The sequence below is a fragment of the Phalacrocorax carbo genome, chromosome 9 (assembly GCF_963921805.1).
Source record: "Phalacrocorax carbo chromosome 9, bPhaCar2.1, whole genome shotgun sequence".
In the NCBI taxonomy this organism is placed as follows: domain Eukaryota; kingdom Metazoa; phylum Chordata; class Aves; order Suliformes; family Phalacrocoracidae; genus Phalacrocorax; species Phalacrocorax carbo.
Genome location: NC_087521.1, coordinates 26,366,585 through 26,390,519, shown reverse-complemented (window position 1 = coordinate 26,390,519; position 23,935 = coordinate 26,366,585). Strand labels below are relative to the sequence as shown.

Below are 23,935 nucleotides of genomic sequence, written 5' to 3'. Positions count from 1 at the left end.
TAATTTTTTTGTGTGTGTACATGAGAAAAAATAGCTCCTCCTAGATCAGTAAGAATTTCAACTATCTTCTCTTCCCTACATAATCAACCTTATAAATATACAGAGAAAATTACTAGGGTGATTATGGGAAAAGTAGTAAATCAGAAGTTTCTCTAACTTGAAATGCATGTACTGCAAGAGACCATTTTACTGTTAAACCACTTTACTGGCAAACTCAGTTAAGTAGTACTCTTCTGCTCAGACCCTAGGAATTACAGAGGGTCAATGAAAGCTTTATACAGTAGCTAAATAGTAAATACCTCCTTAAATAAACCCCCTTTTCTCCACAGTTCAGACAGGCCATGCAGATATTTAGATAAACTTCTCGACTTGATAAAATTGCTTTTTCAATTTGGAATAGGCTGCTCAGGAAATGGTTGAGTCACCATCCCTGGGGTATTTAAAAGACGTGTAGATGTGGTGCTTAGGGACATGGTTTCATGGTGGACTTGGCAGTGCTGAGTTAACAGTTGGCCTTGATGGTCTTTTCCAACCTAAATGATTCTATGATTCTAATTAAGCAAATAGCCATTAATAAAATGTTTAATCTACTTTTAGAGTAAGATTGATTGTTTACAAGCAACAGATCACTCATTACAAATGCCTGTCCTGATCTTTGTTTCCTTTAATCCCCTTAAATAAAGGTCTGCTTATCTGATAGATCCTTTCTGTAACTCTGAGAAGGTGGCTCAAGGCCTGCACTTGTAGGAAGTGAGCACTTCTCAAAATCAGATTTTGTCTCTGCATCTTTTCCAGAAGGTACTAAAATCAAAGCTGAAATGTTGAAAGAGTTCTTTTCAAACAACGATTCAACTTCTGGGGACCTTTTAAAGAATTTTGATAATTTTTAACTTTTTATCAACTTCTACTCTCTAATCACCCAAGTTAGTCTTATTGACTATATTAATTTTATGTTGGATTTTAAATTATTATTTTTAGATCAGAAATCTAAGCATTACATATTCATAAATATACAAGATCTACATAAATATAGAAACATACTCTACAAGATCTACATAAATAATTTTTATATTCCTTGCTAATTTTTTAAATTAAATTTAACATATATTGAGGCATGCTACAGCACGTAATAGTTTTATCCTGTATATTAACAACTGAATGAAAAACACTTTCTACCTCCTGGACTAAAATAATTTCATCAAAGAATATTGATCAGCTTTGTCAATGTCCTTAAAGCAGATTTCAAAAAGCTGCTTAACTACATAATTATTTTGATTTCTAAGATTGCAGAACAGAATGGATGAAGCACAGAAAACATCTACATATAAACTACTACTGCTCAAGATACTGTAACGATGTTATCAACCACTTCTGAAGTGTTGGATAAAATAGAGGGAGGGCAGAGAACAAAGTATTATTTTTCATCTCAAGGGATACTACAGTAAGGAATTACAAGAGGAAGAGTAACAAATGAGAACGGTTTTAGTGTAGATACAAAAAAAACCACCCAGCATCACAGAGCAAACACTGAACTTAAGTTACGTTCACTGATTTTAGCATGAGTAAGATCTCATCAAAACTATTGTCTCTGAATACCTTTGTGAAATTGTGCAAAGATGGATGCTGTGCAACTGCAGCACTCCTTTAACGGGAAGCAACACCATAAAAGCAGAGTCTGTAGCTCACGAGCTGCTCATGACTCATGAGATCTGGGATATGGCAAGTCATATTGGCTCTGACATTTACTAGGGAATGAAATATCCGTAGTTGGTTTTAAATTATGTTATTTGAGAATGCTCCTGTACTTAAAGCAAGTGAAAGCCAATTTTTATTTCCTTATTCAAACAGAAAATGACTCAATCGTTCACAAATACTTCTTACAGTGTTTCTGTTGTTCTGAAGATAAAGTGATGCAGCATGAACTCTGTCAAAGTCAATTAAGGGACAGATAACAGTAAGGTGCTGCTAATAAGCAAATATTGTTCATGGAACAGTTCACTTTTCAGCCATCATGTTATATTTGTTATCCAAACACTAAGCTAGCATTTGAAAATAATTTTGAAGTTCAGATATTTTCTTATTTTGCATTAAGCCTTTTTAAAAGCATGAATGGCTGGTCTTTCAGGACTTCAATAAGTTGTTTTAACATGCTGGAATTGTCTCAAAACAAGCACGTAACCCACGAGTTTCCATCTTCTCTACAAACAATGTTTGAATTTTTGCCCTTTCATACTGACTCGTTAAATTTGCAATGTCAGGTGTTGGCAATGTAACAGGAAAGAGAATGACACTGCTCTAGGTATCAGAAGGTTATCAATTTGGAAGGCGACATCATCCAGCTTGCTTCATAAGTTAATAGGAAATAATTTGATTTTCAACCCTGTCCAATTAAAGACTTTCTACATAAGGAAGTCACTGCTAAATAATGAGCCACAGCAAATCCCAATTTCTTGTAAACACCTTTGTATTGAGTAGTGTAATCTACTTCAGAGGAGGAGTAAAGAACGCACTTACTACACTGATACTATTTTTTTCTGTAGAGAAACACCTTTTTGGGCTATTTTCCTGGATAGACAAATCTTTAGTAAGAAGATACTACACAAGTTTAATTCTCTGTCTCTTGGCAAACTCAGTTTAAGTGGAACACATCCTGGAATGAGTTTTCCTCCCTTTTTAAGAATACTACCAGTATGGAAGACATCATCACTGATATTCTCTGTGTCCTCTTCCTGCTGCCCTACCCCGTTAGCAGGAAAAACTTGCCTCTTACAGATTACATCTGAAAGACCCACTTGCAGCACACTAAGAATAAACAGTGTAATCTATCCCTTGTTGCAAGTGATATTGGTACTTATTTATCAGTCTGTTCTGCAGAACAAGATGCCATTTCTCCAGGTCTGACTGACTACATTCCCAGCACAGAACAAGTCTAACCAGTGCTGTGCTAACTCATGGGATGCAAATCTGCAGTTCTATTTCCCTGTTTCCCTGCGCTTCTTTGCGCTTACACCCTGAGATTCACAGGAGCTAATAATTGGCTGAGGAGAGACATGCAGAACTAAAAGCAAATGATGTAAAAACCAAATAAGCTACTGCAACTCCACTGCCAGAGATTTACTTTTATTTCTTAATATGTTCTTTCAAAAGTACCACACATTTCAAAATCTTCAAAAGAAATTCTGTAACATTATAAAATGTAAATCAAGCGTGCAAACACATCCAGTGCTACTATGCTAGATCAGCAAACAGCTCAAGGGATTTTGTGCCAAGGGGCAAAGAATGAAATCAGTAGTCAGAGGTCAGCGCCGTTACAGCCCTCCCAACCCTCGACACAGAAATTACACCCATTTCATAGTTTATCTTGCAAAGTATTAGAGCAGCAATGAAAGCAAGCACTGAAGTTTAAGAAGAAATTAAAAAAGAAACCAGACACTGGAGAAACCTATTTTGTCCATTCTCTGTATTCAGAAAAGATGCTCCCAGGGTACTTTAGGAGGCTTCTTTCTACTCTGATCCTCTCAGCTGGCAGGTAGAACGGATATAAAGTTTGCCCATTCCAGGAACAAGGGCAAAGAGTGGCAATTGTACTGCGTGCTTACTAACCGCTGGATGATAAGGAAAAGTCCCTAAATCCAGGCGCAGCACCCTGGCATGCATCCCAGACTCACAAGGGTGAGGATAAAGGAAGAGGGAGGCAGGCACTTCAGCACCATGCCACTTCAGCAGAGCCTTTCCACACCCGCTGCTTTGTGCTGTTTGCCAGCCTCTTGGCTAGCATACAGCAGGTATTCAGTACATGGCTCAAGGACGCATTTTACTACACATGCATAAAGGTGCACTTATGAGAAGAGTAAACTGTCATTAAGGATAGAAAGGAAAAAAACCCTTCCACTTTTGAAAAAAAATTATTTGTAACAATTAGATGAATTTGCAATGACTTATGGTGATAAGGTAGCATATTCAAAGTATATTATACAGACTCTGGATTGATTTTGGGTTTTGTGTGGTTTGTTTTTTTTTTTTTGAGAGAAATCCTGTAGAATTCAAACATGTGGGATAAAGTTTTAAGCTACACATTTAAAATCTGGTTCTATTGCTTTCCATGAGTATTAAAATTATTCTTTTTCAAATGCATACAGCTAAACCACTAGGTTACAAAGAACTGTAATTAATATTTTACCTGTATAGGTGGCTCAATCATTATCCATGCTGGAAGCATCAAACTTGGGTTAAAAGGTTGAGTTCCTACGCGGAAATAAATGCCACCGCTGGTGTCACAGGCCCAAACATGCTGATTTCCACAGGTCAAGCTGATCAACTTTACAGCACCTATAAAACAAAGACTACTAGCAGGCTGGCATTCTCCTTTCAAATTCAGCTAATAATGAGGACTTTTATTTAGACTTGATTGTATTAAACTAGCTTTAAACACAGTCACATAAAAATGATTAAAAGTTAATACAACTTGGGAGAGAAAAACAATCACTGGATACAATGAATAAAACCAACAGGTAGTGTATGTGAGGTATATCTGGTTTAAATCTAAAAATAAATGTTTTAGTCATAGGATACAGCAATTTCTAAAGCACACTAAAAATATGCTATTAAAATTACCAAATTCAAGCAGGTAAACATTCTGTGACAAATGTTATCAGTACCTAGACAAACTTTCACATGACCTAATGTGAACTTTTCTCTGTAGCTGACCATGCTTTTAGACTTTTAAAGGTGTTGATCTGCTAATACATACAGCAAAGCACATTCCTAATGCTACAAGCTCTTTAAAAATATGAGAGCATATGGATTATGCATTTCAGTGTTAACAGACCAGTGTCACATCTGTAAATAAAGGAGCTGATTTTTTAAAATGGATTTATATTCAACAATGTACATATTTATTACACCTATCTCAAAAGTGCCGCAGTATTTTAACCATAGGTAAGTCAGTACAATGAAAACAAACCTGCCAAATAAGTATGTTTAGGAATTTTGGGGTGGGTTTTCGGTTTTGGGGTTGGTTTTTTTTTGCATACCCAGTCACACCCATCAATCTTAGTATTAAAAGTTTGCAAAGGTAGTGGAGAATCATACCTAATATCTTAGACTAAAAACAACTGCTACTTAACTGTCAACTGGAACTCTTATTCTTTCAAAAGCATTTTAAAATAGCCATGTGATGTAATATATGTAACTTTTTTTTTCTCCCAGTGTTGGGACAACAGAATGCTAAGTAATGCAAAACATGTTCTACAGAAAGAGGGACCCAATCAGTAGAGGTACACTACAGAAGGAATGCTCTGGTCAGACTCCAAACTAAAGACACTAAAAATAGGCCTTGCTGGTTGATTGAACATGCCAGTGCTGCTTGGGATATCCCATTCTTGGTAACAGTTCTCTCTTCAGTCATGTGAAATCTGGCAACAAATCCTTCTAAAGTGCATCATATACAGCATTCCTTAATGAGGGGGGTGCAATTTTATCCCACACAGTACAAGTTCAAAGCATTTATTTCTGCAGCAGGCTATATTCCGTGTTGTTAAGGCTTGCTGGGGGAAAAAACAGAACAACAGGACTAGGCAGCTTTATCTTTTAGTTATCTCTAATAGTAAACAGATCATTTCATTAACCAAAATTATTTAACTTTCTGAATTACAGGAATTCGAATTAATTCATCTCACCCCAAAACCTCCTTTAATCATGCAGCTTCATAATAAAAACAAATGACAAAACTATACATGAAAACTTGGGATAAGAACACCTACACAACTTTCTTTTGCAGGCAGTGGCTTGACATTCAGCTACAAAGTCAAAATCTTACTTAAAACCTCATTATTCCTTCTAACAAAGCGTGACTTGAAGTAATGGCTTTGTCACATGTCTCAGCTGTTGAAAGGTTCTGATCCAAACAAGCATCACAGCACTCAAACATGGAATCACATATCACCTACTCCACATAGCTGATGTTATTTACGTATACAGTACAATTTGATATTCAAAAATGCAGCCCTTATGTAAATGCTTTGGGGTTTCTCCTTCCTCCCACTTACTGTTTTATTCTTAGGAGAAGGTCATGCTAACCACATTCATCTTTTAGATTTAGATTAAGTTTAGAGAAAGTAGCATGATTCAGAGGCATTGTTTTTTCAGAGGTCATTCTACTGTGTTTAGAAACCTTGATACCAACAGGGAACACTAACCAAAATAGTTTACTAGATACTACTCCAAGTACATAGTGTAAAGGCAAGAGGAGGATACTACCAACATAATATGAGTATTTCCACATTAATGCTTGCAACCCCCTCACTTCCATACAGAATTCTGAATTGAATTTTACAGCAACTTGTTTCCCCCTGCCCCCCTTAATTACAGTCCTAATGTTTCAGGAGCAAACTTAACCATACACTTGAACAGTAACAGTAGTTCTCCAATTTCTTCAGCCCCATTAGAGCAAATAAAGACTCTTCTATTATAACCATCGATACATGCTATCTTGTCAGCAGTGATCTACCATATGCATTTAATTGGAGGAAAAATGCCTAAAACATTTTCACACTTAAGTATTCCCCCACAGTGACAGGTAGAGCGGAGTGTTGAAGTATTTCCTGACCCCAGATTTCTGCAATACCACCACAGAGTGCCATGAAGCTAACAAGAACAGCTGAAGGTTGAACTGCTGAAGTTCACAAGCCAGATCTTAACAGTGAGCTAGCACCAATTACACTGATTCCCTTTATGAATGCTTTTCAGACAACAGCAAGAAGTTATTATTTCAGTTAAGCAGTTATTATCTAAACTGCTGGAAAGCAATGGTATCATGAGAGAAGTTTCAAGCTCTACTATGTGAGGAAAGTGTGGAAAAACCTATCTTATAGGTCAGTGAAGGTAAAGGCATCATGCAAGTGCTTAAACTATGGCACAATTTTGAAAGAACTCATCAGATCTGGAAAACTGGGTGTATAACTGGCAAACAAATTAATTTTAAAAGATACTTCATGGAAAACTTTTTTAAATGTATTACAAATTGTATACTAAAATTGTACATGAAGCTTAAAGCCTGCCACCTCTCTCTGCCTTTTCCTTAACCCTCAAGTTAAAATTGCTTGTCTTTCCTCAGACCAGTTATGAACATTGACATTAAAAATGGAAAAACTGCAAAACAGTTGAATTATTTTTAAAATGGTGCACAAATGGTGCATAGTCTCAATTTCTTTTCTCTTGAAACAGGAATGCAGGTTAGCATGAAGATAAGAATGTTCTAACAGTCAGACTACCAAAGAAATAAATCTAATTGGAATATTACTGATGAAGCTGACAAGTGGCCTGATTATCCCAGAGCCAAACTGGGAGGATATTTTAATGATTTAAACAAGGTCAGCAACCTTGGTCTTATGCCTAACCAAATAAAAAGAGCAGTTAACCAGCAGCATGTTCTTAACATTATGCCGAATCATTAGTCTATATAAACCTGAACATGAGTGTCACCAGCTGTGTCACTTATGGATCGGAGCATAATTTTTCCTTGACAGAATCTTAATGAAGCTTTGACCACTCTGTTAAGAACGCACTTAACCACAAAATTCAGGGCCTTGTGTATGGAACTGCCCAGGACCACATGATTAGGACCACACTGTAGTACAAGTACTAGACTAGTTAAAGCTACTGGTACACCTGCACAGCACTGTGTCAGGCCAAGTTGTCTCAGACTGACAAACTGTAAGAAGCACATACCCATATGAAGTATCTTGCAAACAGGAAACATGCTGTCTCCAGCAAAAGACCAAATGAAACATTGTTTGAAACCCATAGATGGTTCCTGATGTTTTATAGTCCTCTGCCATGAGGCCCATTATTTTAAGGTACTATTTAATCCAGTAAATGTAATATTCCACACAGTAAACTAGAAGATACTTCTGAAGGAAAATATTGACTGTCCGTTAAGAGAGTTGAGAGATAGTCTACTCAATAAAAATGTCATACCTAGTTGAGAGAGATCCAGTTTTGTCCAATGCATCCCTGTTGGACAGCTGGATGATAGTGTTCTGATAAATACCTGCCCGAGACTATCCAAACCCCAAATAGCATCCTGGCAGGCAGAGTAGTGCACCATTTCAGCCTCTGGTGGCAGCTGCACCGTAGAAGGACGAAACTGAGGATTCTGATCACTGACACAAAACAGATCCTTGTTGCTTTGGCACAGCCACAGAAAGCTTCCTATGGAAAGGACACTTCTGTTATTAAAATCATTCCTAATCAACTCCGTTAAAGCTTACACATCTACTACTTCTGGAAAAATTATCAGTACATTTGAAGACAAAACTAAAGCTTCTTGGCTGTGTTTTCAGGGTAAGATTATGAAGTACATATATGCATCCTAAGCCTTTACGTAGGCACCTAAATACTCCCTTTCTCAAATCAAGTAATCAGTAAGTGATCTCATTTGGAGAAACAAATAGAGAAACAACATGTAACAGTGCACTATCACTTCCCTTTATTCTTTCGCTCTTCTTCATCCTTGATAATTGCCTTTAAAAAACAGCATTCTTTTTCAGCTCTAAATCACATTTTGCCAATAAAGCCGGTGTACTTAAATAATGCAATTGCTAACTATTGTAACGAGCTGTTGAATTCCTTAGCATGGGTGCACTTTTACCAAAAAAATGTGCAAGTTTTCTCCAATAACTGCACTGACAGGAGAAGCACTTGGTTAGTTTAGGCACTCCCAGCAAAGCACACTCCAAGATTTCATATTACAAATTCTGGCAATTCATGCTGCAGCAATTTAGGGAGTTACTGCTCCTAAGGGACTACCCGTTTCTCTGTTGGATGCCACTCCACACCAAAGGTGGCAGAGTGAATGATAAGCTTTTTTTTTATTTATTTCCAATAGTTTTACAGATGTATTTGCACCTTGCTTCAAGTATTTTAGATCCCTGCATACAGAAAAGGCACCCAAAATCTGAAGTAATTCAGTAATTATTTACACCATCAATTCCACTCTATTTAAAAGTCAGATATTATATGCCTGCACTGTTGATTCACTAACCTTCTTTAGATGGAGCTGTGGAAGCCAACACAAAAATCCATTTTGTGGCAGAAGCAGTACCACGAGGGACAATATTATTCCAGTAAGTGCCTAAAAGAAAGAACAGAATGGTATTAGTATGAAACTTAATTTTCTATTAAAATTTGTTATTTAAAATGTTACCATTTTAAAGACATCATTGCAATCAGTTATCAAATATCATCTAGACAAGATTTTCTACATAAATCTTGCAAGAAACTGTTGGGGCAGGGGGAGAAAACCTCCTCCTAACACATATACACACATATGTACACACACACAGAGAAAATTGGGAATGCAGAAAAGGAGGAGAAGGGAGAAGACTAATGATTTTCAACAAGCGACCAACTTGGTAACAAGGTTAAACAGACAATGTTCTAGGTCTATTCTTAGTGTTTACTTGATCAAAGAAAAGTACTAAATCAAAATCCTATTTTGAGAAATATAGCAAGAAAAATAAAGCAATTCCTCTATTATCACTTTAAAACCATAACTTTACTGTTTTGCATAGTCATCCCAACCACGAACCAGACTCCACTACACTAGATATAACAGGTACAGTAGTCTAGGGTGAGCAGGCGATCTTAACAAGAGACAAGTGTAGGTACTAAAGGAGTAACTTGCGCACAGTTCACTTGTAGACAATGAATCTTCCATGACAACTATTTCCCTTTAAGTGGGAAAGTATTTAAGAATAAATGCTAAGGAATCATTTAATTTTTAAACATGGAATTGTTTGTTAAAGCTGACCTGACTCACCATGGATAATTTCTGTGGTGACAGAACTGTAGTTAGTTACTTTCTCCTATTTATGTTTCTTAACTTAAAAGTATTAGATGTAAAAGCACACCAACCTATTAAGTTTCCCTTTGCCACATGGAATTCATTTTTGCCTGAAGAGATCCAGACTCCACTGCCATTAACTCCAAGGAGGCTGGGTTGACACTGAAGCTGCTGTGACCAAAATGCCATTCGAAGTTTATCAGCCACCTTCTCCACAGGTGCCTGAGCTGCTGTTGCCACTGTATGAGTTGCCTGGATTATCGTCTGGAACAGGCTGCACTGATCAAACACTACATAATCAGTGATGCTTACCTGGGGGGGTGGAAAAAAAAAGGTGTTCTTGATAATTAGTTAAGCTTTTGGGTGAACTGGAAAATCTTTCATTAGAATATTTTGTGTGTGTGTGCGCGTGCCTCAGGTACATGAAATCTACCAAGTGTAGGACCCTCAAAGTGTAGGAAGGGAAAAATAAAAACAGTACATTTTGAATAAGAGTCTTGACAATAAACCAGAACCAATATTAAACATCAGCTTACAACTCCCTCCTACCCAACAATCTTAAAACACAGAATTCAAAGTGGAAAGTCCTTCATTTCGGGATGACTCTTCTCTCCCTCTAAAAACATGTTGAACTCTGCAAACTAAGAGGTGATTTTTCAGTTTCCCCAAAGGAAGAGAGAAACCTGCATTGTGTAGCAATTTAAATCACAGCACAACTCCTCGTATGGAATACTCCTTTACAACAACCTCATGGGCATTTGCATTCATGAGGCAGGAGGAGGTCTACATAAGCAAATGCCACGGACAGCTAGGTTGGCAACAATCTGGGATACTTCTAGAAAGGAAAGAAATGCTTAAGAGCACATAAAGAAAAGTAGTTTGCCAATAACCTCAAAGCCAAGCTACTCATAATGTCCATATGCAAGAAGAGATTATATATGCACATAAACTGAAATTCTTTTAACTTGGGTAAACATATAGACAAACAAATTTTCTGTATAACTGTTTTTGTACCCCTTTTCCCCCCACACCTACCTCTGGAGAAAGTAAGAAAAGCTGGGGAAAGCAAAGAGTCGGGAATCCTAAATCAATACCAGGGAGTACTTGTAGTAACTTTGTTTTTACCCACATGATCTGCAACTGAAGGAAGCAGCCCCACATGGTTTGAAGTAACCTCAACTGAATGGAAAAATGTGCAAAAGCATTTTTACAAGGTTACTTACTATTTCATCTAGCTAAGGAAAAGGACGGGTAATGGAAAACAAGAGAAAAGACCTGATTCAGCAGCCAGAGTTGAACACACTGGAATAGCATGTCCTGTTGCCACTGCTAAGATACCAAGATAGATGCACCACTGATAAGACATCGTAGAACATTTCTTGTGTTCTTGAAAACTGTGCAACGCTGCTCTGGATGACCACGGGATAGTTTTTTTTCCCTTTTTATAGCAGACATGAAGAGGGATTTCAGCCATAGCCACACTGCGGTGTTTATATATTTAGTAAAGAGCGCTATAATATATCAAAACAATTAATTGAATTTTATCTTAGAATCTCATGAGAAACAATGCAAATAATAAACCCAAGGTGAAATACTAAACTGAAAGCAAAATTTTAAAATGCCTACTTGCCACCAATGGTTATCATCTCCTTGTGGTTTCTTTGAAACTATACCAGTTCTGAACCACAGATTTCCATGGATATCCAAAGCCCATAATGTCTGCTGATCTCCAAGGGTTATGCACACTGGTTCCAAAGCTTGCATTTCACTGAAAAGGCAAACCAGTAAAAAAAAGAAAAAAATTAAAAACTTTACTTCAAATTTATACTTACGGTATTTTAAGGATGCTGTTACAATGCTGTTAAAATTACAGGTCAAAATGATCAAACTCAGTGTGGCCAAGCTCAAAAACATATTAGATTTCAAATTTTCAGTTATTCAGTAATTCAAATTTTATTAGTTTGCATAAGTAAAAACCATTCAACAACAACAAAAAATAAGTCCTTCAAAGATCACTCGAGATTTGAAACTTGGATACATAACAATAAAACTAAACAAAACCCGATTTGTTCAGTAAATAAGAAAGAGCTGGTTTTGATAAAGCAGCTTCATAAATGTGTCTCCTTCAACTTTCTTGACTATTCTGAGAACAATTCTAGCAGTGCAGGAACCATAAACACAAAACTCAACCTAACTATGTAGCAAAGATAAATGGTGAGTTTAGGACTATAAGTTTCCTGTATAATTAAACAACTTTCAAGCCCAGAAATTCAACGGGATCAGGTGATCATGTCAAACATTTAAAAGGTAGGTTCTTTGAAAGAAATAGCATTGTTGGCTTTCTCAACAATTTAAGAACAAATTGGGATTGCTTTCCGCAACTTTAATACAAAGCTCAAGAACATTAAGTGTACCTAAGGCGTGGGCCAAGCAGATATCTTCATCAAATAAACTAATTAAACTACATGGAAATTTCAGATTTGAACAAGGACTGAAATGTTTCCTTAGACTTTTCAAGAACCAAATACCAGGTTGGGAGGTAAGACAAGTTAAAGCTTCACAACAGAATAGGCAATAGAAGATAGAATCATGTGACAACAAGAACTGGAATTTCTTCCTAGACTTGCTTCAGGGCTGGTGTCAAGAGAGACTGTATTCTAGATTCTCAAAGCCAGCATTAAACACCCAGCGCTTTTAACTTTATCGCAAACTAACTACTGCAAGTGTAGGATCAACTACAAAGCTAAATACCAATTATCCACAATATTAATAAAAACCTGTGACTGGAAAGTGGAAAAGTACGATCAAACTTTATGGATGAACAAGAAAAATGCTGAAATTTAATCTCAGAAAAAATTCACCCAAATATATGGAGATCTCATTACAGCCATTACGGCACAGATTAAAGAAACAGTATTTAATCAAAAAAGTCATATTGACAGACTTATCTATTATAAAAATATTTTAAAAACTGTACTAACTTCCTTAAACTCGCTTTAATTGTGTTACCACTTCTGTTTACAGCAATTTCTTTCATTACATAGCAGTCACTCATCAGACAGAAACCCACCAGTTACTCTGAATATGCCTGGACAAAGACTAAAGGACTTCTGTGTATGTATACATGTGCACACACATATATATGTATACACGAGTTCAGGTAACACTTCAAACATCAAGGAGCTCCAGCACTGAAAACAACTATTTGTGTCATTCCAGTTGCGACGCTGCCCCACCACAGTATCATTACCTGACAATATCTGTTTTCCATTGTTCTCCTTCAGGACAAAAGCTGCGTACTCCCTCCCGGTATAGCAGGGCCCGCTGCTCACTCAATGCCCAGACAACATTATTTCTGGATGTAACCTGTGACAGTGGATAAGGGCAGTCAACCTTTACTGCTCGGGCACAAGGACGATCCACGCTCAGGCCTAGAAATCAAAAAAGGAGGACTGCTTTACAAACTTTGGTTTTTTGCAACTAAAAGAAAAGAGACAAAGCTACCCAACAAAAGAAAACGAGGAGGGGAATAACCCTGACGTGCTAACACTTTTCATTTGATCACTGTTTCCTTGTTTGACTTTTTTTTCTATAAACTATTAATCATTTCCTCTAATACAGCTGAATTTAAATATAAGAAATAAAACACTGTGTATCCTTCAACATTCTGCAGAGCGCACAAGTCCTGTCCTGTCATTTCTGTTCCTCTTCTCCCTCTAGTGTCATTATCAGGAATCTCCATTTATAAAATCTGTATTAGCCTTGGTGGAAGCATCGAAGAAAAAGGCAGTAATGGAAGAACTTTTGCCCAAAACATGCCAGGGAGAGAGGCAGCCTGACCTGAATAGTGGCAGCAGAGTGATTACAAAGAAGCATGCCACGGCATGTAGTACTGAAAGAAAGGGAGAGGTTCTGGTAGATTTACAGGTAGTTTGCACACATTTATATATGTAATTTAGAGAAACATGTCTTCTTCACAATTACACTGAAGTTTGATTTGCATGGCTGCATGTGAAACACCTAAAGAGACATAGCTTTTGCTTAATTTTCTCATGCTGCCAAAGCAAGTATGAACCATGAAGCATCTGCATGATATTCTAAAATAACAAGAATGCTCATTTCCCACACACTTTTGTTATAGAAGTTAGACAGGACAGCGGAGGGAATGGAAAGATCTTGGAGAAACAACTGTCACTGGTTGCCTTACATTAACAAGACAGATACACCAAGCATTTTTTTTTTTTTTTGCATCAACGACAAATTTAGAAGCCTAAGAACAGCAGAATGTAAGCTGATGTAATCAAACCAATCTTTCACAGGGAAGAAAAACTACTGATTCAAACCTCCACAGAGCCCTGTGTGATTGGCATCAAAAGTTCACTCTTTATCACCACTATCTGTGCTTGTTGGCAATATGCATGTGACCTTGGGCAGGCCACTTGATTGGTCCGTAACTACGACAATTAAAACAAAATAATTTAAGAGTATTTTTGAAACAATGCTGTGTATTTAAATAGTTTTCTTAATAACAGAATTTCTATATTGTGCTATGACAATTAAATCTATAAGAGAATTAAATGGAAGATAAATAAGAATTTTGATAGCCACTCTGAAACATTGTCCTGCTTTAGTGTGTCATACTGTTTCCCCCTCACCCAGTCTCCTCTTCTCTGTAATTCCTTCATCATGTTATTTGTAGTTTTTCCTTACCAACTCAGCTCTCTGTGTAAAGCCCGCACGCCCAAGAGTCCTTGATACTCTTCCCCCTTAACTCTAAAACTTGGAGCTCTATCCTTCATCCTAGCTCCTTGTATTTAGCCTGAAAATTGTTTGCATAACACCTTCCAAATGCATCCTCTTCTATTCACTGAAGCAAATAAAACTAAGGCCATGACTTCAAAGTTTCCACTGCATTATCCCTTTTCTGATTCTTACTTCATTCACACCCAGCGAGAAGGCAGCTGTAAAGACTGCTGCTCCACAGCCTGTTCCAATCTTCCATTGACTTTATCACATAAAATACATACCACTTGCCTATACTTCCAAAGCACTTTACAATCCTCTGTCTCAGAATACCTTCCTTTCATTATCAAGTGGTAACTCTTACCTCCAACAGATCTGTGCCTTTCAAAACACACAGCTTCTACTTTCCCCTGCTCTGCCCCCCGTACCCAAATTTCTTCTGAACAGCCACACACTATCTCATCGCCTATCAAAGTCCTTCTTAATACTTTGTTAAAATCCTTAAAGCACGAAAAGAAAACCCACTTAAGGCTCAATTGTTTCAGCACACAATACCATTTGCAAGGCAAGGGTATTATTTCAATATTTTCTGCAATCCTTTTCCATTTATCTGCATCCAGCTCAAATCCTTCCCATGTCATAAATTCTCTATACTGTATGTACTCCACTTGGCACAAAAAAATTGAGTGGCCATGAACTGGCTTTTCCAGTCTCCTAGTTGCACAGAATCTCACAACTGTTTCCAACCATTTCTCAAGATAAAAACGTTTCCTTATGTCCTGGCTGTGGATAAAAGTTTAAAACACGTTGTGATCGTTGCATAGACTTGAACTCTAATAATTTTAACCTGCAAAAATTCAAAGAGCCTTTAATTAATTCAGGTACCTGTTTGCAGATACAGATCTCCATTTGTTCTGATAATCCAGGCAGTGTCATCACTTAAAGCTACAAATACAGCCTGGGGTAAAGCCTCATACCAGTGGCGTTTTCCTTTTATAGTTACTTTTCCACAAGCAAATGCTTTGTTAGTCTTCTGTTCAATCTTCCAGAGAAGAGCACCTGTATGAGGAGTTAAAAGAGAATATAATATCACTTCGCAATTACTGTAGCAGAGACGGCTAACTTGTCCTACCCACACCTAAAGCAATGTGAGGGGAAAGTCAAGCTAGTAGCATTAAACAAAAATGCAAGATTTAAAAAGGCTTATAGTTTTTTTATAAAAGTGAGACCAGAACAGTCACCAACTTCTCTAGGAATTGCTGAAATGCATTTACCATTACAGTATGTGCAATTTTTAAGTGTTCAAATGCAGGTCAACTCCTCCTTAGTTATATACTGAAAACTAACGAAAGAAGTTCCATGTCAGGGCCAAACAAGCCTACTATTAAGAAACTGAAGTTCATGGCTTGCTTCTGTACTAGTTTGGTACATCCTTGATTCATAAGGGAAATAGGTTAACTGAATACTTTCATCTTTTACAAATGCTAGTAGTAAATCATAACTTTTGTGGACCAGCCATGGGTGACAAACGCCTGAACAGATGTGATGTCCCTCACCGCAGTGGGCAGCGCTATTACCCAGTTGTTACGTAGCACGTCACAAGCAGACAAAACTCAAATGCAACTGCACAAATCCATCATGAGAACTTTTCCCCTCACTCGAATTAGCAAGGATAGCACAGAAGAAGAAAACCAAGTGGAATTCCAAACTTTACTGCTGATTGGCATCCACGCTGGTTCATACCAGAGCAGTACATTGTCACATTAAATTCCTTTGAATAATTCCACAAAGTAGCTCTTGCGTTACTACATCCACAGGGAACCATGGATACTAGAAATTTGTATGGATTCGGTGAAAAACTGTGTGAGTTCCTGGAACCAAGGGATAATAAATGCACAGAAACAACCTTTTGCCTGGGAAGTCTCTAAGCCACCAACGGCTGCAGTCGGAAACTACCAAGGGCAACTGCCATACATGCTAGCCTGCTCCTTTCTCTTTTCTGGAGGCATCTGCTTTTGACCACTGTTAAGGACAAGATACTGAGCTAGATGAACCTATGATCTCACCTAGTAGAGCTACTCCTTTTTTTTTTTGTCCATAACAAAGCTCAGCTACCGACCAAATAGAACATCTTTCTTCTTAAAACTGACAGCAAATCTTCCCCTATGGAGAGACGGGAAGACTGACGTGTGCTTTTAGAGATGACAGGAAGAAAAGTAGCAGCAAGGCAGGAGGCTAAGTAAAGAAAATGTCTGAGAAACTTGTATTTTCACACAAGTCCTGAAACAATCTGCAAGGCCAAAAGTGACACAAGTTTATAACCAAAATCTGTTTAATTTTAATCCAACATAATCCTCATTCCCAACCGTCCAGAACAAACTCATATGCAAAAGCACAAAAAATTAACAGTTTTTTTTCCTTAGTATTTAAAAAAAAATAAAAATCAACAAACCCATACACAAAACCAATTTTACAACAAAAAGAATTTTAAATTTGGGAATCATAAGCAGTTCTGTATCAAAACCCAAGTTTTTGTATAGACAAGGACTACTCTGCCTACCACTGAACTTCTACTTCTGAAGTTCACTTCAATCAGACAGCTGCATGTTGAAAACTTCCCAAAATGCAATGTGAACCTGTTCGAAAGACAGCCACTTGAGCTAGAACAAGATATGCAGAAATAGTGAAGACACAGTCATATCACCCAATATCACTTTTTTTTTTTTTTTAAGAAAAAAATCCACACTACTTTTACATCAAACAAGTCCCAAACAACGAAGTTTCTGGGAGTACTGTATTGAAAAAAACACCCAATAAATTGCCTAAGTGGAAATTACATATGCACTGAATGATATGAATGATTTGTAATCTCAGAAAAATTAGAAGTTTCGCCTAACTAAACAACGGCCATTATTAAAAAAAATAAGAAAAGCAAAAAAACCGCACAAATCTATGCAAGGTCCATATTTACAAGACTGCAGGGAAACAGAAGCCAACTCACCTGAAGGGGAAACTGCAACCTGCTGGACACCATCTTCAAACTTCTGCCACCGCAACCCCGCCGCAGGAAGAGCGCTGCAGTACAGGCTGCCTCGGTAGTCCAGGCACCAAATATACTTTTCTGAGACAACCAGGCTCAGGATGCCGTAACCAGGGCCAGAGTATCCCATCCAGCTCTCTGCAAACTAAAAACTGTAGAGTCAGAACAGTGTCAGGGGTCTTCAGACTGCACAAGAAAATGGCAATATAAGCACAGCAGCTCCCACATTTTGGTTAAAAAAAGGTAAATTTCCTCATGTAAAATAAAACTACACCTGTCCATGTTCTCTAAGATAGTATGTACTGCAAAATAATACTGCTCCAACAAAAGTTTTAGCAAAAAGCCACCAAAACCTCCACACTGTCACCTACCTCCAAAAAGCGGAAAACCTTCTCTTATTACTTAAAGCACACATACTTAAAGGAAATGGCAGATGCAAAAAGGCATACATTAAAATGTATAGTCTGTCTGTAGTCCAGGAAATTATTTATTGTCTATGAAGTGATTAGCAAAGGGAACAAGATAGCTGGAGTGCAGTGACAGATAAATATTCAGCTCTGATACTCTCTGTATGGTACAGGAGCCATGTATTGCAGAAATTTGGTTTATAAACTGCTATCTTAAAATTTTGATAGCTTCCATGAGAGGAACCCAAGCACTGCATACATGACCTATAATGTAAGCACCTGTGGTGGGCAATTTACCAAACATTCCAGAATGTAAGAATACCATAACCTGAAACAAAAATTCTTCTACACTTTGGGCTGCAGCTGTTACTAAATAGGACATCACCAACTTATAACTCAGCCTTTATCAACAAATATTTGGTTGATCTCAATACAACACTGTTATAGATTTAAAAGAAAACAAAATCCCCAACGTAGAACAACTGTATTTCCTTCTTAAGACTTCTGCTAAAACTCCCGATGATTTCAGCAATTTTGTAGATTTTACAATGAATATTAGTACTTCTTTGCTACAGTATATTATAGAATTACTATTTCTGGTAATGTTCACCCACAAAATAACAATGAAGGAAAGAGGGATAACAGAAAAAGGAAAACTGTCCACATTTTAAATAGTACTAACTGCTGTCTAGGATGCAAAGAAAGACTAATCCTTATTCTGAGTATTTACAGGTAATATGATCCTCAAGCAGAGGCCATTATGTGAGATAATCAGCATTAATTCCCTGTGAAGTCAGCTGAAGTCAGGAACAGCATCGTGCAGAATTTGGGCTACTGGAGACCCAATCAAGGAGCAAACTTTGAGCATGACTTGGTTTTAATGTTCACTCTTTAACAGATGGGTTTATGACAGCACTTTTGTTGAGCTGGGAATAATTCAGCCAGTGCAGCTTCTTCACATGGTTAGCACACATCAGCCATTCTGACGACTGATATATTACATTTCATAAGAGTTACAACACATATTGCTGTTTGGCTTTATGCTTTACTTTTTTACTCAAATCAAGTAATAAAAAAATTACTTTCCTAAAGAAGGAAAGGATAGTGATTACATGAATGTTTTTTTCTGAAATGCTTCATTTAAGTGTTTTAACTAAATTGAAAACATATACCTGATCAGATTTTAACAGAACCATTTCATCTGTGCTTATCTTGGCCACATCCTGGAAACCAGGCCCAGCACCAACTTCAGGCACGCTAGTGTCTGAGAAAGAATATGGTAATCCATGTCCATAAATATCCTCTTCATCACTTGAGGCAGATTTCTCAGTCTTACTTTCATGAGTGTCCGTTACCCATTCAGCAGTGCTAGTACTAGGTTTAGCTTTGATTGCACTTTCAAAATTCTGTCCAGAAATGTAAGTGTTATCTGAATAAACTTCATTGGAAATGTTTAAGTGGAGCACAGAAGGATCTGACAGGGCACTATGTATTAGAGAGAGCTGCTGTTGGTCTTCCCTACCAGTTTCATCGCCTTCCTTTGGTGTCAGTGATGTCTGAATACCAAGTATCCTCTCACATTCCAAAAACATTTGGTCTGTAAGGTCTGGCTCTTCAGAAGATTTTTCAGTATCCTGCAGCTTCATTTTATCTAAATTTTCATCTATTTTATACAATGTAGAAAAATCCTGTTCCTCCTCTTGGCTCAGCTTTCCAAGGCAGCACTCATTGCTTGCAGAAACCACGCTACCATTACATTCACCCTCAACACTGCTTGTCAAGTCTTCTGTGAGTACCAGAGGAGAGACAGATGTCAAAGCATCTATAACAGCTGAAGTACCCATGCCACTGTCACTGTTTGGAAGTTTCTGTAAATCAACCATATCTCCATTTTCTTCATTAATTAGTACAGTCGCAGACTCAGGAGACTGCAGAACACTGAAAGTTTCTGAACCATTATCTTCTTGCAAGATAGTATGGGACTCCACACTGAACACACTTTCCTGATCTGGAGATCCAGTACTCAAATGATCAATGCTGCCACTCATTAGGCTGGAAGTTATGGAAAAGGAGTCTGCATTCAAGGAATGTGGACTATCACCAGAAAGCTGACGCTCATAAATTGGTGTAGATTCCAGAGAGCTGTGGTTTCTCCTGCTCCCACTTTCTGTTCTCACAAAACAGCAACAAAAAAAAAAAAAAGGAGGGAGGGGAATAACATTAATAAGATCTATTACATTTTGCTGCACAGTAAGAAATTAAAATATTTTTATCACTGGGGGAACAGAGTTAAATCTAAGTTTTGACATACTGATTTTTTTCAACTCCAACATTAAATGATACACACAAAATCAAAAAAGTCTTAATAGCAAAATATTTTAAAGTTGTAATACCAATATAGAAAACAATTAGAATAATTAAGTACTGACACAATTTTAAACTAAAAAGCATGGCTAAGGAAGACACTGCAAAATATTCTAGAAGGATGAATAGATACTACACAATTCCAACATAAAACTGGAAGCAGAGTCCACTGTATGTTACCATTAACCCATACATTAGAACCTTAAGCATGTTGACATAAAGCAAAGTTAAAAGAATAAAGTATATCTAAAAAGACTTAATCAATTTATCACCTGAAAAACAGACTTTCATCTTAAATGTAAATTGACCACCACAACCACTCAAACAGCTTAAGAGCATGACAATATAATATAAAGCAAGCATTCCAACACAGACACTCTCTGGTGTGAAACATCAAAAGTGACACGTTAGGATAATGAGCAGTGGCAGGGAAAGCTCTGCTAGACTTACCTTGTTTCTTCTTCTTTTTCTTCTTCTTCACTTTAATTGGCTTTACAATGAGTTCTTGATCAAAATCTTCAGAGCTGATTGTGCTGAACCGTTGTGAAGACAGCTGACCCTCCCTCTGAGCTTCCAAAAGTTGGTCTGCACATACCATAAAGCTAGAGCCACTGTCCACAGAATTTACTGAACTGCTCCTGCTTCTTGATTCACTTACTACAGAGGAGCCCCTTTTTCTTGTTTCATTGCTCAAGTCTCCCACTCTATCAAAACTTTTCTCCGATAGCACTGGAGTTTCCAGATCATCTTTCACTAAAGAATAAGAGTCATTTTTATCACCAATAACTGAAGGGGAAGTAACCATTGTTTTATTTGTTTCCACTGAAGGGCTAGATGATACAGATGCAGTTACCAATAACGGCGTCAGCAATTTAGGACTCGTATCTGTTAAAGGATTCGGAAATTTTGAATTCACATCTGAAACGGACCAAGAGAAAAATAAAAGTGTAAATACTGGTGTGTCAGGTGAGTAGGAGCATAGTTCTTGGAGAGTATTAGAAGAAAAGAAGCTTTATGCAATGGAAAAAAATTATATGTTCGCAACATTTCAAATATATATATGCACATACACAATGTAAACTTCATTTAAGTAAATCTAAATTAAATAATTTTAGTAAAATCAATCCCCCAAAGCCTGTATCAAACTTATATTAGCAAAATTCTGAATTTATGTTTATATATGAAGAATGGTACAGTCTTCAGCTTGGAAGACCCAATTACATCACACACTGAAGTGCCACCCTGTATCTTCAACTTCTTCACTCAAACATTCAGTATCTTGAAAAAAAGAAATCAAGGAGAATTTACCAGATAAACCACTGCGGTAAATAGAAGAAAATATACTTCAGGAAGGCTCCTTTCAAACTATACTTGGAAGTTAAGTTTAAAAAAATAACTTCCCCCTAGAAGTTTGTCAGCAAAGAACTGCTTAAATGACTAAAGCTATCACTAATATGAAATGATAAGAAAGTTAAGTTCTCCAGCATTCAGTGAGACTTCATTGCATATTTACTAGCATTTTGCTAATACAAAGCTAAGATGGAGTATTTTAAATGCATAAGTAGTCCTTCTGTGAGTCTAGTGCACTGGATAATGGTGTTTACAATCTTTATGGTTGAGAAATCAGCCAGCACCATTGTTAATGAAGTATTATTAATCCCTTTTAGAAAGTTCTAGTAACATAGATGCTGCACTCAGGTGGCATTAAATAAAAAAAAATAAGCTCTCAAATTCTTTTTGGGATTTTAGTGAGTATTCTTTGGGCTTGTTTCCAGTTCTTCCTTTTCATTGCTGGGAAGGCTGAGATTTCCTCTGGAATGTGGGTGGTGACAGGTGGCACAGAATCAATATAATCAGGTATCTCCAACCCAGACAACTGAGATTGATCAGTAAAGAGATAACCATGATCAGGAATCCAGATTGCTTCAGCATCATGGTTTAGAATAAGGTCTCAAATGCAAAGATTTGAGATGCCTGGCTAGGATAATACTGATCCGCTCTCAAAAAAAAGGGAACCATAATTCATTTCTTAACACCCCCATTCTCCCTGCAGCCAAAACAGAAGCTCAGATAGTCAGATAAATCAATCAGACTCTGTAGAAGCAGATATGTAACTCTAGAGAACGTGGCAGGGCAATAACCTGAAGATTTTTTTGGGTGTGGTGTGGGGGGGTGGGTTGGTTTGTTGTTTGGTTTTTTTTAAAGTATTAAAAAAGTATGATAGGCACCATGTTCCATGAGGTATATACTAGTTTCCTAATTGATACAAACCTATTGATGACAGTCCTTCAGGTCTACTTGAAATTCTTATTATGTCTCTATCTCCCTTTAAGAGAAAAATCTCATTGTTGGTACAGGACACAGACACAATATCACCATATCCTTCCAAGCCACCAATCAAAGCCTATAAGGAGTCAACAGAGAAAGAAATAATTGGCATCACATTAACACACTCTTTGGACAAGAGGCTGCTCTTAACAAAAGTGTTTGCTGGAATTTAATCAACATATATAGTTACAGAATAAAGATTTTATCTTATCAAAAACAAAGAAAAAAGAAAAAGGGAAGCACCCTTTAATCATGATGTAGCTCATTTTTATACTAATTTTTATTCCATAAATCTATTAATTTTCTCTGTCCAAACTAGCAGCAACAATATAACAACTTAAACAATATATACATTTCGGTGGCAGAAAAGAGCCAGAATACAAGTGTTTAATACCATTTAGACAAGAAGATATTAGCTGTATTCACTTTCATAACACTTTCAAGACGACAAAATAGCTAACAGCCCACTCTCTACCAAATAAAATGTAATACTCGGTTTTTTGCAGACACCAACAGCAGTAAAAGGCAAAGAATAAATAGTTCCAGGCACATTTTATAGGCTTAAAACTTCTTTTTGCATTAATTACTAGATTTTAGGTTTATATATGCTAAGTATCAGAATTGATTATGATATTAACACCTGGACTGAAAGCTTTATATATATTTAATTTATATATATAATATATTGGGCTATTCAGTGTATCATTGCAATGGCAACTTGAAGAGGGAGAGAATAAAGTTTTCTTTGGTAGGTTTAAATATGGGTTTAAATCATAGAAGTGTAATGGATAACCCAAAAAAGAGTCTCAGAGCATAGTATGAACAAAAACAAGTAAAGAAACAAAGTATGCACGCACAAGATTTATCTACCTGGTTCACAGTGTCTAGTAAGTAGATGCTATATTCATTCCAGGTCAGCACCCATCCTTCTCGGAAAAAACATGAAACAAGCCCAAGGTGTTTCTCTGGGGAGCTGTAACTTCCTCTGTCAGGTGGTTCCAAACGAGGATACAGTTCAAAAGTTTTTATTCCTCCAGCAAATACATCTTTCAATATAAATGTGGCCTGAACAGTTCCGTGAACATCAGACTTCCAGAGACGAAGCCCAGGTCGGGCAGCAAACAGTGTCAGGTCACTCTGTTTACATAGGCCAGGTATAAAACATGCTCCAAATTTGCCTGTGCTAAAATGCAGAAGAAGAATTTATTT

The 23,935-nt window shown here is 37.1% G+C and overlaps 1 protein-coding gene across 2 annotated transcripts in view; it reads right to left on the bottom strand.

The window, feature by feature from the left end:
* TECPR2 (tectonin beta-propeller repeat containing 2) overlaps positions 1–23,935 on the bottom strand; it is a 45,455-nt gene that overhangs the window by 12,854 nt on the left and 8,666 nt on the right. For both annotated transcript variants that reach the window (XM_064460803.1, XM_064460804.1), the window contains exons 6-17: positions 23,597–23,909; positions 22,670–22,802; positions 20,849–21,316; positions 19,207–20,201; positions 17,589–17,772; positions 15,473–15,646; positions 13,095–13,275; positions 11,471–11,612; positions 9,916–10,156; positions 9,044–9,133; positions 7,978–8,211; positions 4,181–4,329 (exon numbers count right to left, since the gene is read on the bottom strand). In XM_064460803.1, coding sequence (XP_064316873.1) covers positions 4,181–4,329; positions 7,978–8,211; positions 9,044–9,133; positions 9,916–10,156; positions 11,471–11,612; positions 13,095–13,275; positions 15,473–15,646; positions 17,589–17,772; positions 19,207–20,201; positions 20,849–21,316; positions 22,670–22,802; positions 23,597–23,909 — 3,304 coding nt within the window. The remainder of the gene's footprint in view (positions 1–4,180; positions 4,330–7,977; positions 8,212–9,043; positions 9,134–9,915; positions 10,157–11,470; positions 11,613–13,094; positions 13,276–15,472; positions 15,647–17,588; positions 17,773–19,206; positions 20,202–20,848; positions 21,317–22,669; positions 22,803–23,596; positions 23,910–23,935) is intronic.